General features: G+C 37.0%; 3 protein-coding genes across 3 annotated transcripts; 1 reads left to right on the top strand and 2 right to left on the bottom strand.

Moving 5' to 3' along the window:
- Positions 1–6,443: 6,443 nt before the first annotated feature.
- On the bottom strand, positions 6,444–7,202 carry LOC137839432 (secreted RxLR effector protein 161-like). The gene has a single exon (XM_068648548.1). The coding sequence runs from the start codon at positions 7,200–7,202 to the stop codon at positions 6,444–6,446; it is 759 nt and encodes a 252-aa protein (XP_068504649.1).
- Positions 7,203–7,256: 54 nt separating this feature from the next.
- Positions 7,257–9,431, bottom strand: LOC137839431 (uncharacterized). The gene is made up of 4 exons (XM_068648547.1): positions 8,815–9,431; positions 8,604–8,724; positions 7,906–8,034; positions 7,257–7,655 (listed from the first exon to the last, which is right to left on the bottom strand). The coding sequence occupies exons 1-4, from the start codon at positions 9,429–9,431 to the stop codon at positions 7,257–7,259; spliced, it is 1,266 nt and encodes a 421-aa protein (XP_068504648.1).
- A 5,612-nt stretch (positions 9,432–15,043) lies between these two features.
- On the top strand, positions 15,044–16,628 carry LOC137839430 (uncharacterized). The gene is made up of 3 exons (XM_068648546.1): positions 15,044–15,116; positions 15,436–16,136; positions 16,200–16,628. Exons 1-3 carry the CDS (start codon positions 15,044–15,046, stop codon positions 16,626–16,628), a joined length of 1,203 nt encoding a protein of 400 aa, XP_068504647.1.
- The last annotated feature ends 1,652 nt before the right edge of the window (positions 16,629–18,280 follow it).

The raw sequence follows: 18,280 nt of genomic DNA, 5'->3' as shown, positions 1-18,280 counted from the left end.
ATGGGTAATTTGGAATGAAGGGAAAATGGATGAAGAAGATGAAATGAAATAGGGAACTTATGTGGTTGGAGTTCTTGGAGATGAACACGCCACTTGAAGGATGTAAGGCTCCAAGATGAGTGTAGATGCCGCCACTTGAGGTTCCAAGATGCACTCAAGATGAGACTAGAAGAGGAGAAGACACAAGTCTCTCAATCACTCACCAATTTGGGAGAATTTCTTTACTCAAAATATCAAATCTTTATTAGAAAGACTCAAGCCCTCCTTATATAGGAGAAGGACCGGTCATGAAAGTACAAGAGGCTTACAAAAGAAGCTAACTAAAGTTCCCTTGTAACTTTTCCACTTCTAGCGCCTAAAGTGAAGGAGGAAGGGATATCTTTCTAGAATTTTCTAAAGCTAATATCTAAAGATGATTTACACAAGAGGTATCTTTAGGTTTCCCTCTTAGCACCTACCTAAACACTATTCTATATTATTTACAAATTTATACAAAAGAAACTATAAAGAGAGATATTAATTGAAGCTCATTCTTGAGTCTTCTTTTGGCTTTAGGCTTGGTCCTCTCTTTATTTTAATTCTTCTTTAATTTTTGAGAAGACTGGAAGGAAGAACTTCAAATGTTTGGATGAATGACCTCTTCCTCCATTAGTAAAATCCTCCCTTATTTGATCTCTATCAAAGTGTCACCTAAATGAACAATCCTAAAATCAACTCACATCATGTGGTTATCAGAGCTTAGGTTCTTATGCTTAATTTGCTTGAGTTAATTTGGCACTTTACAATTTCTTTACATTCTAGCACCTTTAATTCTTGTCTTTAAATTCAAGTACCTTTAATTCTTGTCTTTAAATTCAAGTACCTTTATTTCCTTGTCTTTAAATTCAAGTACCTTTACATTTTTGTCTTTATTTTCTTGCATTTTATTTTCCAGCCTTTTAATTCTTGAAAAATAAAATTCGGCCAATTTTTTATATTTATAGCATTTTTTCGTTTTGAATATGTTTCTTGTTATGTCTTTTGTTGATCTTGTATTTTACTTTGAGTCTTATGTTCATTAGTGTTTTAGGAGTCTTTGTTTTGATTCTACTTACTTGCTTTTAATTTTGAAGTTTGCAAAGTAATTAAAAACTTGTTTTTAGCATAAGTAGATTTAAAGTTCCAAACACATGATTTCAAGTGTTCAATTATATTGAATCCAACAAAAAAAAATTGTGAAAATTGAAAGTTCTTGAAAATATGCATGATGCAAACTATGCTCATTTCTTTCCATAAGACAAATTAGTATAAAAAAAAACAGCAAAGGAAAGTTTCAAACGCATCTTTGGCTATCACTTATCCAAGATAATCATTTTCCAAAATATGGATTCAACTTGATTGGAAAATTGTTTTCAATCTTGTGGAATTTTTTATCTTTTTGCTTTAACAAGTTTAAAGAAAAAGTTTCTTAGTTAAAATTTTAGTAAGTATCTTAGATTCTTTTTGTGTGCCTTTTCTTACTTGTCTTTGTTTTTTCAAGTTGTCATATTTCTCTTTTCCAATTTGGTTTAGCTTTTTTATTTTTTATGAGTGCTTAGAGTGCACTTTCTAGAAGTGGCGCCACCTTGCAAATTTGTTTCTTAATAACTTCTTTTCTCTAATTGTTTGTTACTTGTGTTTTTTTTTTTTTTATGGGCTCATATTTCAAGTGGTGAATCTTCTAAACCCCAATCTCCCCAAAGGCTTTCCTTATGGGTGAATTAGCAGCGACAAAAAGGTCTATAGCACAAAAGAATGACGAGAAGAGGCAAATGGAGGAAAGACTTCTAAGGCTAGAAGCGGCCTATGATAGACTCCAAAGAGGAAGAAGATATCATCCTAGGCGTGACTCAAGAAGTTATCAAAATTGTGGTAGCCGTGAAGAAGAGGAGGGATGGAGAATGCATTATGTTGATGATGGGCGCCAAAATGTGGCAAAGCCTTCTTTACCATTTGTAAAAAAACCTAGTTTTAGTGGGGAAGGTAACCCTAATATTTACCTAGGATGGGAAGCTAAGGTAGAACAAATCTTTGTAAGAAATGATGGCTTAAACAAGAGGGAGGGTGAATTGTTTTATAAAAGATTTTCTCAAATACTTGGTTTAGAATGAATCTTTAACAAACAACTCAGATAAGCACTTAAGGAAGACAATCAAACAATCCAAAAGAAACAAATATCAAAATTTTAACCAGTTAAAACTGCGTTTTAATCGGTTGTTTATAGCAACAGAATTATCAAACGGTTTGAGAGAAAGAGAGATTTACACAATGGTTTTATAGTGGTTCACTCAATCTCTGAGCTATATCCAATTCTCAGACAATCCTCTGAGTTTCCACTAGCAATCAACACAGATTACAACACACACCACAAAGAGCTGACTTTGAATCCCACAAAGCCTACTCACCCCTTTTACAACACTTAACACCTCAAGACAAAACAACCTCTGTCTTTACAGGATTTCAACAACAAATAGTATGTGAACAAAGTACAATTACAAGACACTAAGCAAGGATAGAAAACACCTGGAATTACAGTACCAAAGATCCTATGATTAGCACTTGTCACCACAGCAAAACTTGAAAAGTAATCTTGCTTTGTTTGAAAACTCTTTCTAAAACCAAATCTCTTTCTCAAATCTGAATCAATATCTGTTGTATTTGTTGTATATAAATTGATTTGAGTGAAAGCTTTATTTATAGCCTTTGAAAAGTAGCCGTTGTAGGCAGTTTTGAACAACAAAATCAGTTAAAACAAGTTTTCAAAAAACTGTATTGAAAACACACATTTAACCGGTTGAAACCACAATTTAACCGGTTGAATGAGTCAGGCAGTTGCAGAACTGATTCAAAAAACAGTTTCAAAACATCCAGCCAGCTAGGTGACAAACAACCAATTATTTTGACAAATCAATCGGTTGTTTTCCCTTTTCTTGGAAAATCACTTAGTTTCTTAAAACAGTTTTGATCAAGCTTTGCATAGGCTTCGGGACTAATCTTAACGAAGATTCTAAACATCCTAATCTAAACCCAAACCCAGAAAGCAGCACAACTTCAGGCTTCATGTGGATTTGACACATCAAAGCTCCCTTGTTCAACAATCTCCCCATATTTGATGGAGACAAATCCCTGGGATGCTTTTAGGAATGTTATTTGTTTAGAATCTGTTCAACCTGCATTCATTGAACAAACACAGAAACACAAGGTAATCTAATTCAAAGCAAATAATCACTAGAAACCAGTTCTCTCTTGGTGATTTCCAAAACAGGAATATCAGTCAATCAATTGAGAAACTAGCACACATACACAGGTGCAGAACAGATAAACATTCGGTTATTTCGTAGGAATAATTGGTTGAAAATATGTATATCAGAAATAACATACTTCAAATTTAAACCAGATAAAGCAGTTTATAATAGCAATGTTCAAACCTAAATAAGTGCTAAACATTATAGACCAATACTTCTCCCCCTATTTGTCTCATCAAATAGACAAATGGTAGGATTAAAAAGAACATAAGGAGAGAAAAAAAATTGAAAGCAATGAACTAGAATGAAGAACTATCCTCCCTTTCAAATTGTAGTTCCAAAATCTGTCTCTGGACTTCTTGAATTTGTTCATCCAGTGTTGAAAAGCGTGTATCCATGTTGCTAAACCTTAATTCACACATGTCATAGAGGTTCCTTTGATTCGCAGCAAAGGTGTCCATATGATTGATCATCAGCCTTTCAAAAGGTGACATTGTAGTCATCCTTTCTCTCATGTTGGTGTCATTGTGATCATCCTCTTGAATTGCAGTAGCTGGTTCATCACCTTCATTCGTTCCACATGGGCCAGCTTGGTCACCATCCTTGCTTACCCATCTTCCACCAATTTTAGTAAATCCCATCTTACTTAGGGATCCACTATTGATCTCAATGGAGGGCTTGATTACCTCAGCTAGCTCTCCTTCTATGTTCAATTCAAAATAATGAAGAAACTTAGAGATCAAAATAGCATAGGGATAATGAAAATCACATAACCTCATGGACTTTTGCATGTGCTATTTGATTGTGTGTATCCAATTGATCTTCACTTTGTTCATGATACAGTAGATCAACAAGAGATCTTCTTCAGAGAGAGTGGAGTGATTGCTCCCCCTAGGTGTAAGAATCCATGAAACAATAAAGGCTACAAGACTTTCATCAAGCTTTAATCCACCAACAGAAAAATTCCTCACTTTGGAGTGGGGATTCTTGAGACAACCTTTGTAGAACTGTATTTTGTTGAACTCTTCAACAACTCCAAGGTTTCCTCTATTGATCCTCGGTCCAGAGGATTTTAGCCCAGTCACAATAGCCCATACATCACTTGTGATGACCATATCTACACCTTTTACATGTGCAACAAGTGAGTCACCATTAAATTGAAGGTTTGTGTAAAATACCTTCACCAAATCTGGATATACATTGTCAGTGAGCTCTAGGAATCATTTTATTACATTCATTGAAGAAGATTCTGGTGCCATAATATACATAAGTAGTGGTGTTTTTAACTGACGTAATTTTAATTCTGAATAAATAAAATTTAACCACCACTTTTTATAATCTATTTTATACAATTACATAATCTTTTTTATAAACCGCCACTTTTTATAGGATTTTTTGTAGTGGTTGCTCCTTTAACAGGAGTTTGTTTGCAAGAGTTTTAATCATGGATACAGACTCCAATTTACTCCATATGTCTGCTGCATTTTTCTCGTTGATGACCTCACGCAACACCTCACGGGACAAGCATAAATGGATTGCAGACAATGTCTTTTCATCCATCTCATCCCACTGCTCCTCTATCATAGTGGTTGGCCTCATCATTTTACCTGTCGAAACTTTCTTTAAACCATTCTGAGTGAGAACAGCTAGAATCTGGACTCGCCAAATAGCAAAGTTGATTTTACCATCAAATTTCTCAATATCGAATTTTGACATTATTGAACAACAAATCCTGGTTGAATTATCGAAAAGCTTTACTGCCAATTTGTAGGTGTTAGGATCGATGGCTATAACAACAGGGGGTGAATTGTTTACAAAAGATTTTCATAATTACTTGGCTTAGAATGAAACTTTAACAATCAACTTAGCAAGTCAATCAAATTACCAAACAGAAACATATAACAAAATTCTAATCGGTTAAAATTACGATTTAACTGGTTGTTTATGACAACGGAAAATATCAAACAGATATGGAGAGAAGAGATAGAGAGAATTGCGCACAAAGTTTATACTAGTTCACTCTATCCAAGAGCTACATCCAGTCCTCAGTCAAACCACTGAGTATTTCACTATGCAACCAATCAGAGATTACACACACCACATAAGGAGGTGACTTTGAATCCCACAAAGCCTACTCACCCTCTTTGTACAACCAACACCTCAAGCCAGAATCACACTGACTTTACAGGATTTTACAACAGTTTTACAGAGAGTAATATGAACAATTACAAGAACCTAAACAGGGATAGAAAACACCTGGAATCACAGTACACCAGAAACCCTATTGATCAGTTCTTGAATCACAGCAAAGCTCAAAAGCAATCTTGCTAACACTTGGTAAAAAACCTTTTCACAAACAGTTGGCAATCTCTCAAATCAATCTCAAATCAGAGTATCAAACTTTTCTGTTTCATCAATCTTTTCACGTTTGAAAGAGGACTAGTTTTATATTACTTGATAAGCTACCGTTGAAGGCAGATTTGAACAACCAAATCAATTAAAACAGGTTTTCAAAAAATTGTTATTAAAACATACATTTAATCGGTTAAAACTATGATTTAACCGATTGAATGGTTTTGACAGTTATATAACTGATTCAAATAATAGTTTCAAAACACCTTTGCCAGCTAAGTGACAAACAACTGATTATCTCAAAACTTTAATCAGTTGTTTTTCCTTTTGCATGGAAAAACATTTAAATCTTTAAAAAAGATTGGAATAAGCTTTGTTTGAGAATCAAGACTCATCTTACAAAGATTCTAAATCCCAAACCAAAACCTAAACCTAAAACACAACACAGCTTCAGGCTTCAAAGAGGATTGGATACATCAAAGCTTCCCATCTTCAACAATGTCCACCTATTTGATGGAGACAAATCCTTGGGATACTTTTAAGAATGTTCATTGTTTAGAATCTGTTGAATTCTACAATCACTAAACAAACACAGAATAGTCTGATCCAAAACAGATATACACAATATATTAGATTTCAAAATAAGCAGAGCTGCATAGAACAATCGGTTATATAACAGAGATAACTGATTAAAATACTGTAAACCAGAAACAACAGTTTTAAAAACTCCAAAAGAAACAGTTTAACACAATTGAGAACATTACAGCTCTCAACAACTCTACTCCCCCTATTTGTCTCATCAAATAGACAAATCAAAAGAAGATATAACTAAAATAAAGCATGCATATCAAGAATTCCCAATTCATTTCGTAGATAATAGAACATGTCCTTGGATAAAGGTTCGGTGAAGATATCAGCAAATTGTCTCTCTATGGAAACAAACTTGATTTCACATTCTCCATTGGTTATATGATCACGAATGAAGTGGTGTCTTATTTCAATGTGCTTTGTCCTTGAGTGTTGGACTTGATTCTTTGTCAAGTTAATGGCACTTGTGTTGTCACATAGAAGAGGAATTTTGCTAATCTTTAATCCAAAATCTTCAAGCTGTTGTTTGAACCATAGAATCTGTGCACAGCAGCTACCAGCTGCTATATATTCAGCTTCAGCAATGGATAAAGCTACACACGCTTGCTTCTTACTATGCCATGAAATGAGGCTTGATCCAAGTAAGTGGCATGTTCCACTTGTACTCTTCCTATCTAATTTGCAACCTGCAAAATCCGAGTCAGAAAAACCTACCAAATGAATAGGAGAGAGTGAGGGATACCATAAGCCCATGGATATTGTGCCTTTTAGATATTTCAGGATCCTCTTTGCAGCTTTGAGATGTGATTCCTTGGGGCAGGACTGGAATCTAGCACAAAGACACACAGTGAACATAATGTTTGGTCTGCTTGTAGTTAGATAAAGAAGAGAACATATTAAACCCATGTACATGGTTTGATTAACTTCTGGTCCAGCTTCATCAGCTCCTAAATAGCAGTTTGTTGACATAGGAGTTGTTGTTGCTTTACATGCTTCCATCTCGAACTTCTTAAGAATGTCTTTGCAATACTTTGATTGGCACACAAAGATTCCTTATTTGGATTGTTTAACTTGTAGACCGAGGAAGTATGAAAGTTCTCCCATCATTGACATTTTGAACTCCCCCTGCATAGCTTTGACAAAGTTCTCACAAAGTTTTACATTAGAAGAGCCAAACACAATATCATCTACGTATATTTGTACTAAGATAATATCAGTTCCAGCTTTCTTAATGAACAAAGTCTTATCTACCTTTCCTCTTTCATACTCATGAGATAAAAGAAAAAGACTTAGCCTTTCATACCATTGACGCGGAGCTTGTTTGAGGCCATACAATGCTTTCTTAAGCTTGTATACATACTCTGGATGCTTGTGATCTTCAAAGCCAGGTGGTTGTGAGAAATAGATCTCCTCATTCACGATTCCATTGAGAAATGCACTTTTCACATCCATCTGAAATAATTTGAAAGCACTCATAGAAGAAAAAGGTAATAACAATCTTATCGCTTCTAACCTTGCCACTGGTGCGAAGGTTTCATCATAATCGATTCCTTTAGCTTGATTGTATCTTTTGGCAACGAGTCTAGCTTTGTTTCTTGTAATGATGCCTAAGTCATCCGATTTGTTTATGAACACCCACTTGGTACCTATCACATTCATTTGATTGGTTTTTTGGAACAAGAGTCTAGACTTCGTTTCTTACAAACTGATTAAGCTCTTCCTGTATTGTTGTTGTCCTGAGAGCTTCACACGTGCAATCTTTGAAACGAATGCAGTATGATTGCATAAATCTGCCATATTCCTTCTGGTGGAAACTCCTTTGTGATTTAACCTATGATGTTGTCAATAGATAGATCATTCGGAATCTTTCAATCTTTTGGCAGATCCTCCTGCTGTAGATTTTCAATCAGTTGATTCGAGGGTTCAACCGGTTGAATTTCTGTGTTGCTGTCAAGATTCTTTAAAAAGATGTTTTGATCATCCTCATATGTATTAATCTTAGCTGCGGCTTGTTCACACTTGTTAGTCTCATAAAAAATAACATGAATAGACTCCTCAACAGTCATAAGCTTTTTATTAAAGACTCTAAAAGCATGGCTATTAAGAGAGTAGCCAAGAAAGATACCTTTATCGGATTTAGCATTAAACATACCTAAGCTTTCCTTGCCATTGTTAAGGATATAACACTTACAACCGAAGACTTTTAGGTGGCTTACGTTTGGCTTTCTTCTATTCAGCAACTCATAAGGAGTTTTCTTTAGAATAGGCCGAATTAGCACGCGATTCATCATGTAGCAGGCAGTGCTCACAAATCAGCCCAAAAGCATTTTGGTAGAGCAAAGTCATTTAGGATGGTCCTTGTAAGCTCCTCTAGAGACTTGTTCTTTCTCTCCACCACACCATTCTGTTGCAATGTTCTTGGTCAGAGAAGTTATGAGAAATTCCTAACTTGCTGCAAAAGCTAGTGAACCTTTCATTTTGAAACTCCCCTCCATGATCACTCCTAATTGCTCCTATGTTCCTGCAACATGTGTTCTGAAGTTTCCTTGCAAGCTTCTTAAATTCTGAATATGCTTCCTTCTTTGTGTGTAGGAAAAGTTTTCAAGTGTACCTGGAAAAGTCATCTACAACCACAAGCGCATATAGATTTCCTCCAAGACTCATAGTCCTAGAACGACCAAAAAGATCCATGTGCAAAAGTTCAAGGGGTTTTGAAGTTGAAACACAATTTTTCAAGTTAAAAGATTTTCTAGTTTGTTTCCCCCTTTGACATGCTTCACACACATGTTCTTTTTCGAATTTGAGTTTGGGTAAGCCACAGACAAGCTTATTTAAATGATTCATATGAATATGAGAAAACCTCTTATGCCAAAGCCATGGTTCCTCATGCTTTGATAGAAGACAACCTATTGAAGAATGACTAGATATATCAAGCAGATAAATGTTGTTATATCTCTTACCAATGAGAAGAACATCCTTTGAATTAGGTAAGTGAATCTCACATGAATTGGTCCTAAAGGTTACTTGGTAACCTCTATCACATAGTTGACTGATGTTGAGCAAGTTGTGCTTCAAACCTTCAACACAGAGCACATCATGAATAAGAAAACTACTTTCATTACCTATTGTACCTTTGCCAAGGATTTTTCCCGTGTTGTTGTCACTATAGGTTACATGTCCATCTTGTTTGAGAGAGATGCTAATGAACCAGGATGCATCACTTGTCATATGTTTTGAATAGCCACTATCTTGATACCATAGGTGTTGTTTTCTCTCCGCACAACCCTAAAAAAGAAACAAAATCAAGTTGCTAGATTTGGTCCCCTTGTGAATTTGGGTCCATAAGTGTTAATGTGTTTCCAAGAACCATTAGGCTCCTTAGGAACCCATTTCAGAATACCCTTAGGAACAGAAAACTTTCTGATTCTGCAGAACTTAACAGAGTGTCCCTTTTTCATGCAGTAGAAACAACAAACAACCGGTCGTTTCGACTTTTTAACCGATTGTTATTTAGTGAAAGTTGAAAAAGGTTTTGTGCATCCACTTTGTTTGCTTTGGGGGTTGAAACCCAAGCCAGATTTTCCAAATACACATGTTTGGGATGCCAACACATCTTCAAAATTTGATTTTCCTTTCGAAATGATATCAATAGTTTTAGTTGAACCAAGTGGTGTTCAAGCTTTGAAGAATCCAAACCCTTTGAAGGCTGTTGAAGGCTAGGTTGTGCTTGTTGTTGCTAAGCTATCTTAGATAGGATCTAGGGTAGATTGTTTATGTAATCCACTCTTGATTGAATCCAAAGCATAGGCATTCTCAATCTTTTTAAAAAGAAAAGTGTTTTTCAAACTAAGTGAAAAACAATCGATTGTTTTGTCGAAACAACCGATTGTTTTATACTTAGGAGTTTTTAGAAAAGGTTGAAAACTGTTTTTCAAATGGTTGAGCTGTTAAAACCAAAAACAACCGATTGATTCGTGGAAACAACCGATTGTTTGTTTTGGTACCATAACAGAAAAATAGTTTGTGCTTTGACTGAGCATTAAATGTTTTTCTAACTGTTTACGCTTCAGTCCTTAATGCTTTGACCAATCTTTAAATGCAATAAATAGTTTGTTAAGATTTGATAACAAACAACATCTTTGAATATATTAAAAAAAACAGTTTTGAGTTGAAGAAGTTTTTACACAAGTTTTTGAGATTCTCAAAGGGTTGAGATTGCTTAGAGATTGAGATTGATCAAAGAGTGTGAGATAGGATTTCTGCTTGTATTGATTTCAGAATTGCTTCTGTAACAAGTGTAATCCTTGTATTTGTTAAAACAAGAATCTTTGTGTGTTTGCTGAGAAGTGTTGTGTGTTCTTGAGGGGATCAAGATCGGCATTCTTAGTGTTGGTGTGTTGGCCAAGAGAAGTGTGTGTCTTGAGGGGATCAAGGTCACTTTCTTGGTTGTGTTGTAAGTGATCTAGGTTTGATTGCTTAGTGGTGTTCCTCAGTGGTTTCTGAGAAGACTGGATGTAGCTCTGGGTTTAGAGTGAACCAGTATAAATCTTTGTGTGCATTTTCTCTATCCCTTAACTCTTTAAATTCAGATTTGATATTTGTAAACTGGTATAAACAACCGATTGTTTTTGCGAAACAACCGATTGTTTTTCTAGTGCTGTGCTTTTTGCCTTGTGTTTTGAAAAACTAATTTCTTAATCAAGATATTCTCGAAGTAATTTCATTCAAGGCTTACAAGTTTTCGAAATTCCTCTTTAAACCATTCACCCCCCCTCTAGTTTAAAGCCATACATTCTAACAGTTTTCACAAGATATAAAACCTTCTCTTGAACTCACAATTTTTGCAAAAATTTGAATCTCATTTGCAAGAGGATTTTTGATACACTAGTTCGGAATTTTCTAAATCAGTTTTTTATTGATTCAAATCTTTTTCTAAAACTGTGATTTTCATTTTCAACTTGTTTTTTTCACATTTCAATCGGTTATTTGAAAAAGTTAATCTCTTAGCTTCTTCATGAATTTCTTGGAAAGCATCAAGCAATTGAAAATAACTTTCACACTTATTAGAAGAGGCTACACTTACTTGACTCGATTATGATTCTCCCTTGGTCATTAAGCAGACTTCTAACTTGTTTTTAGAAGAGATTGAGCTAGCAGATGACTCTTCTTTATCCATCAAGTCACTCCTTGGATTCTTGTGTCGTTCCTCAAGTGTGTCCCACATTCCCTTAGCTGAAGTGCATTATGAAATCTTTAGTAATTCATCAGAGTCTAGAGTAGACACAATAATGTGTTGTGCCATACAATCAAGATGTTTTATAGAAGATTCATTAATTTCAGGCATATGCACATAGGTATTATTTGAAATGACATTCCAAATATTCTTATCTAAGGATTGAATAAAGAACTCCATTTTTATGCACCAAATAGGATAGTTTTGACCACAAAAAAGAGGTGGTTTGTTCAAAGAGGCACCTTACCCAAAAAAAACTTTTATCAGCCATCAAAAGATTTTCAAAAAACAGAAATCAAAACTTGAGTAACTTGGCTTAGAATGAAACTTTAACAATCAACTCAAAAATCAAATCAAATTACCAAACAAAAACATATAACAGAATTATAATCGGTTAAAATTACGATTTAACCGCTTGTTTATGATAGCGGAAAATATCAAACAGATATGGAGAGAAGAGATAGAGAGAATTGCGCACAAGGTTTATACTGGTTCACTCTATCCAAGAGCTACATCCAATCCTCAGTCAAACCACTGAGTATTTCACTATGCAACCAATCAGAGATTACACACACACCACACAAAGAGGTGACTTTGAATCTCACAAAGCCTACTCACCCTCTTTGCACATAGCCAACACCTCAAGCCAGAATCACACTGACTTTACAGGATTTTACAAAAGTTTTACAAAGAGTAATATGAACAATTACAAGAACTTAAACAGAGATAGAAAACACCTGGAATCACAGTACACCAGAAACCCTATTGATCATTTCTTGAATCATAACAAATCTCAAAAGCAATCTTGCTAACACTTGGTAAAAAACCTTTTCACAAACAGTTGGTAATCTCTCAAATCAATCTCAAATCAGAGTATCAAACTTTTCTGTTTCATCAATCTTTTCATGTTTGAAAGAAGACTAGTTTTATATTACTTGAGAAGCTACCGTTGAAGGCAGATTTGAACAACCAAATCAGTTAAAACAGGTTTTCAAAAAGTTGTTATGAAAACATACATTTAATCGGTTGAAGGGTTTTGACAGTTATATAACTGATTCAAAAAACAGTTTCAAAACACCTTTGCCAGCTAAGTGACAAACAACCGATTATCTCGAAACTTTAATCGGTTGTTTTTCCCTTTGCATGGAAAAACACTCAAATCTTTAAAACAGATTGGAATAAGCTTTGTTTGAGAATCAAGACTGATCTTACAAAGATTCTAAACCCCAAACTAAAACCTAAACCTAAAACACAACACAGCTTCAGGCTTCAAAGAGGATTTGATACATTAAAGCTTCCCATCTTCAACAATAAGGATATCGTGTGTGGAAGCGTGATAATTTCAACCAAAGATTATGAGAAATTAAAGTAACAAGAAAAATGAAAATGATATCATAATTTTTAGGTGGAAACCTCTTTTAAATAGAGGTAAAAAAACACTGGCGAGATAGCCAAAACTTCCACTGTAATGGTACTGGGAGTACAATAAATTCCTCTCAGGCGGCTAATAGATAAATATCTCTAAAACAAATTCTCTCTATATGGATTAAACACTTACACCCAAGAGAAGAAATAGAGAGTATATGAAAGGAGAAAGGAAGCAAGTGTGTGTTGCTATTTTTTGTAGTGTTTCAATACTTGAAGGAAGCCACTATATATAGTGGTTCTAGTAGATAACAATAATAAAAGCAATTAATGGTAAGTAACCTCCCTTTGATAACAATTAATTGTGAACGGTAAGTAACCTTCCTTTGATAACAATTAATTGTGAACTGTAAATAACCTCCCAATTATGTCAAGAAAATGGCTAAGATGAATCATATCCCACGGTATCTCTAATCTGCGTAGAAGATTCAAGTGACTTTTGTTTAAAACATGGAATCTAGACCTGGTTATTTTAAAAATCATATTCCGAACGTGGGTTCTAACATTGCAAAACAAGGGTATGACAATTCTATTTTGATTTTCACTTTTTATATTACATGTTTTACATTCATTTTACCATTTCATTGGGCTTGAAGAAAAGAGAGAATTTATTACTACCTGCTGGAAGATCTCAGAGACTTGAGTTAAACACATATAATAAAACTTTTAAACAATAAATTTATGAGTCTTCTTTCTTACATAATACTTATTTTTTTTATTTCTAGGGAATTAAACTCACACTTAAATGCTTAAATGCCTAGGTTTTATTTCAAGGTGGAACTTATCTTTTAGGACGGTCTTCATGTTCTTAATTGTGATATAGCGCGAAAGAGTAGTTGATACTTTTTTTGCAAATTGTTTACTCTCTCTTGAACAATTCTGCGTGTCTCATGTGGTTGCAATAATACCTTTTATCCAGCTATAAAAAACATCACCGAAAAGAAAGTCATCGCATTATAATATTAGTCAATGTAACTTCTTTTTTTATCAACTCAGAGAACATAACCAACATGTTCAGTGATTCTCCGTCATATTCAAGAAAATGTCACGTGCTAAGGATAAACTACTAACACAAATTTGTTACACAAGATCGTTAGCAATTTTCTAGGTTACAATCAAAGACATCATGTACTCATACATTTGTTTTAAAGAATCCTGACATAACTTTCGGATCTTAAAACTAAGAAAGACTTAAGAAATGAATGAAAAGACGCAAAAACAAAGGTTCTAAATTATAAGGTAAGAGATACAAACAATGGTGCGTAAACCAACGTCGTGAAATGCTTAAGAATTTAGCTGCTGTAACATGTTAATTACCCATTCTTTCAAATATGGATTTTCTGTATCAAAAGGTTCAAAGCTATTCATATAAACCAAAATGCAAGTAAATGTCGGGTTCAAGAACCAACCTATATAGAAGAGATCATGACCCTACTTCCAATCTAAAATTGAGGTAATGGTTGTGTGGGTCTTTCTTCTTATAAGTTGTTCATTTCACTCATTTCTATCCAATATTGGAACTCCCAACTTTATACTTGAATTCCTAACCATAAATGAATTATATATATAAGCACCAACGTCAACACCCAATCTAGGACTAATTTGATACTCCCACTGCATTATTCATGGACAAACAGCAAGAAAACTGAGTTCATAAATTCGAAAGCTTTTTAAGTAGAAAGAAATGGGTGCCATTGCAATTAATGTGAGATTAGAATTCAAATAATATGCTTTCACTACTTGGAATGGGGTGACTAATTTCTTTGTCATGTTCATGCCAATACATGGGTGTTTCTAAAAGTCTTCATTAAAGTAATGATAATTTATGCATTAATGAAGATATAAATATTAAAAAAAACACCTTTAATTTGACATGGAAAATATTGTCTTTATAACATCTTTACACTAAACTGGACACCACCATTAATGGTAACATTGTATATATGAACTGCGTCAGCTATCAACTGCTTGTCTGGATTTAAAGCTTGGCCACATCATGCTACCAATGCAACAAATTGGCTATTAAGACTAAGCTAAAATACTTGTGAAAGAGTAAAAGTATACAAATTGCAAACAACAAAAATAACACCATGATGAAAAGCAGTTTCATCATTCAGCCTATTACCTTGGCATGCTTTATTACACCAGAAGAATTTCGCTATTGTCCGTCATTTTCTTCACCATGCTCGCTGTCACAGGGAGTGAAAGTAGAGACTCTACATACAGAGATGCTCGGTATTCTTTGTTCTACGACGGTATGTCTTCAATTTATGATACATGATTACCATAACTCAGCAGATATATGTAGAAGATCACAATTTTATTCCGTACTCTTCCTATGCTTCTTCATTCATTGTTGAGTACTCTTCCTGTCTCACCCCTTCATTCTTTGACTTTTAATTGATGCTCAACTAAAACATTTTTTTTAGAAAGTCCTGTGATCCTGCCTGTTGACCAAGACGCTGGAGCCTTGCCTCGTCCAACAACGCAAGAAACTCATCCTCAGGAAGCCAAAGGGGAAAACTCCTCAGGTGGTCCATGAGGATGAAGAAGAAGACGATGAGGCAACTGAAGATGGCCTCATCACCAAAAGAAGAAGGGTGGCACCTTCTTCACCACCTGCTCCACCTCCTCTTCCAACACCAACGCCGTCTTCACCACCAGCTCCCATTCCAACACTGCCTTCTCCCCCAGCTGCAACACCGCCGGTTCAAGCAGTACCTTTGGCGGTTGCGTTTCCCGTGGTTGAGGCTACTGCTCCGAGTGCCTCCACACCATTCATATCCGCTGGAGAGGGTCCTCCTTCAACCGCCTCGATCGCCGAAACCGCGGCAGGTGGGGATGAGGGTGCTCACAACTCGCCCATCATCATCACCGAGTCCCCCACGTCTCCACCACGCCAAGAAGCTCCCAATCAACAACCAATCCAAGAGGGCGGTGGTGAGAGCCAGCACCAGGCTCCTTCAGCGCCTCCACAAACAGCGGTTGCAAACCTATCCCTTGCGGTTAAGGGATTCTGGGAACCTTTCACAGCCAAACTCAGGATGATGGCAGAGGACCTCCCCTCCATCATATCAAAAGCTGTGGAGAGTTCCAGCAAGAAACTTCAGGACAACATCTCCGTGCTCCAAGAGGAGAATCGTCTAATAAGGATCGAGGCGGAGAAGTTGTCTTGCAACCTTATGCTGGCAGAGATCGACCATTCAAGAGTGGAGGATGCTATGAGCACTGAGCTACGGGTGGCGCGCAAGGAGGCCACCGATCTACGCCATAGGGTGCACCTCTTAGCTCAAGAGAAAATTGAGCTGGAGAGCAAACTGGTCCCCTACCGTCTCAAGGTGGCTGACCTGGAGGCGTCGATCAAAGCAGATGCCGCCAAGGTAGAAAGCCTTGAGAAGAGGTCAGTAGATCGGGAGGTTTTCTTGGGAAAAGTTGAAAAAGAGAGAGATGACACCATGGCTAAACTTGTTGAGGCCAAAAAGGAGAATGAAGGGATCGCCGCAGAGCTGGCCCAGGCGCAGGCGGAAAACAAGAGGGTTACTGAAGACCTCCTTCAAGCTCGTGAGACAGCTGAAGAACTAAAACAGCAGACCGAGGGGCTCAAAAAGCAAACTGAAGAACTCGAGCTTAGCTCCGCCCAAATCCTCGCTGCTGGGTTTGACGCCGCCCTGGAGCAATTTTCCTGCCAGTACCCTAATTTGGATCTCTCCATGGTGTCGCTAAACAATGAAGTGGTGGATGGGAAGATCGTTCCTTCTGAAGACTAGCTGCTTCCCTCCATCACATATTCATCTGTTTTCTCTCTTATACACGCTTACTTGTAATAATTTTTCCCTTTTTGGTACATGTAACTTGAACTGATGCCACAGTGTTATGACATTTCCTGCTTCTTTATATAATCTCCTCGTTAGCTTTATTTCTTCTTGTATAAATCGCTTAGACGAAATTGACCTAGCAATTCTGCGAGCGCGACTGTTCAAACTACCAACTTTCGAGCGATAGTCTTCTAACAACTTGTGGACTTTTAAGATAATGAACCTCAGCGCGAAACCACTTTCCAAACAACGAGTTTCAACCCAACTAATAGTTTAAAACATAGCTCACCCGATCTGCCTTATCAAAACAGGCCTTAACTCTTGCCATCGCTTGAATTTCTTCTGATCGCCAAAGAGTCTTGGCGATACCAGCTTCCTCTTGCCTTCACAGCTTGACCATTGTTCCCTCATCTGGGGGTAGAGGCGCCTTTCGGATCCTTCTCTACCTTCCCTGACTTTCAGAACCGTAAGCTGGATAGCTAAGTGTTCTCTTCGAACCTACCTTAGCTATCCTTTAAACTTCTTCCACCCTTCACACCGTACCTGAACTCGTTCAAGACGAGAAGGATTTTATCTTGCCTGAACTCGCTCATCGGCGAGAAGGTCTTTAACTCGCCTGAACTCGCTCATCGGCGAGAAGGTCTTTAACGTGCCTCTACATTGCCCCAGAGGCTACATCTTCTCTCCCCTGGAGGCACTGAGGACTTTTTACTGGTGCCTCTACATTGCCCAAGAGGCTACATCTTCTTTCCCCTGGAAGCACTGAGGACTTTTACTGGTGCCTCTGCATTGCCCCAGAGGCTACATCTTCTCTCCCCTGGAAGCACTGAGGACTTTTACTCTTTCTCGCCTGCACTCGCTCGACGGCGAGGAGGTCTTTATCTCTTTCTCGCCTCAGGACGCGCGAGGGCGTTGAGGTCTTTTAAACATTGCTGGTGCCTCCGATCGCCGAAAGACGATGAGGACTTTAAACTTTAACTGATGCCGCCAATCGCCGAAAAGCGATGGGGACTTAGAAACTTTTCAGAAAGCATGCGACATAACTTCAAAACTCGCCTTAAATCACATTTGAGTGACAAGGTCTTTCTTTTTCAAAACTCTTGCAATAACAACAAGCATGCAATCTAAAACACTTTAAACTTCAGAAACTCTTCTTTACTGGGTGGCCTCATTAAAAACCCTCCTTAGGGAAAAAAGAGTGCCCCCTTTAAACTGTTTTAACAGAAAGCTTGCAACTCTTCGTGTTTGTTTTTACTTACAAAGCCTTTTAACTGTAATATAACTTGAGGTGCGTGGCGTTCCAGGTGCGAGGAATCGCCCCTCCTTCCAACGTTTCTAAGCGGTAGGCGCCGTTCCCGAGCGCCTCGGTTATCCTGAACGGTCCCGTCCACTTAGGCGACAACTTGCTCTCCATCTCGTACTGGTGGGCCTTCCTCATCACCAGGTCGCCTTCTTTAAACTGCCTTGGCATCACCCTCGAGTTATACCTTCGTTCAATCCTTCTTTTCACCGCCTCAGCCTTCACTCTCGCCTCCTCCCTGACCTCATCCAGCAAATCCAGATTCAGCCTTCTTTCCTCGTTCGAGTCTTCCGCTACAAAGTTC

The sequence above is a fragment of the Phaseolus vulgaris genome, chromosome 3 (genome assembly GCF_000499845.2).
Source record: "Phaseolus vulgaris cultivar G19833 chromosome 3, P. vulgaris v2.0, whole genome shotgun sequence".
Classification (NCBI taxonomy): Eukaryota; Viridiplantae; Streptophyta; class Magnoliopsida; order Fabales; family Fabaceae; genus Phaseolus; species Phaseolus vulgaris.
This window is presented reverse-complemented; position numbering and strand designations above follow the sequence as displayed.

Excerpts from the sequence above, each read along its gene's own strand:
- LOC137839432 (XM_068648548.1), bottom strand. The coding sequence starts at position 7,202 with ATGGAAGCATGTAAAGCAACAACAACTCCTATGTCAACAAACTGCTAT.
- LOC137839430 (XM_068648546.1), top strand. The coding sequence starts at position 15,044 with ATGCTCGCTGTCACAGGGAGTGAAAGTAGAGACTCTACATACAGAGAT. Across the intron at positions 15,117-15,435 it reads GTATTCTTTGTTCTACGACG|ATGGCCTCATCACCAAAAGA; the intron begins GTATGTCTTCAA and ends AGGCAACTGAAG. Across the intron at positions 16,137-16,199 it reads CCACCGATCTACGCCATAGG|GTGGCTGACCTGGAGGCGTC; the intron begins GTGCACCTCTTA and ends TACCGTCTCAAG.
- LOC137839431 (XM_068648547.1), bottom strand. The coding sequence starts at position 9,431 with ATGACAAGTGATGCATCCTGGTTCATTAGCATCTCTCTCAAACAAGAT. Across the intron at positions 8,035-8,603 it reads AAGAACATTGCAACAGAATG|GTTAAATCACAAAGGAGTTT; the intron begins GTGTGGTGGAGA and ends ACAACATCATAG. Across the intron at positions 7,656-7,905 it reads AGGAAGAGCTTAATCAGTTT|ATGGATGTGAAAAGTGCATT; the intron begins GTAAGAAACGAA and ends AAATTATTTCAG.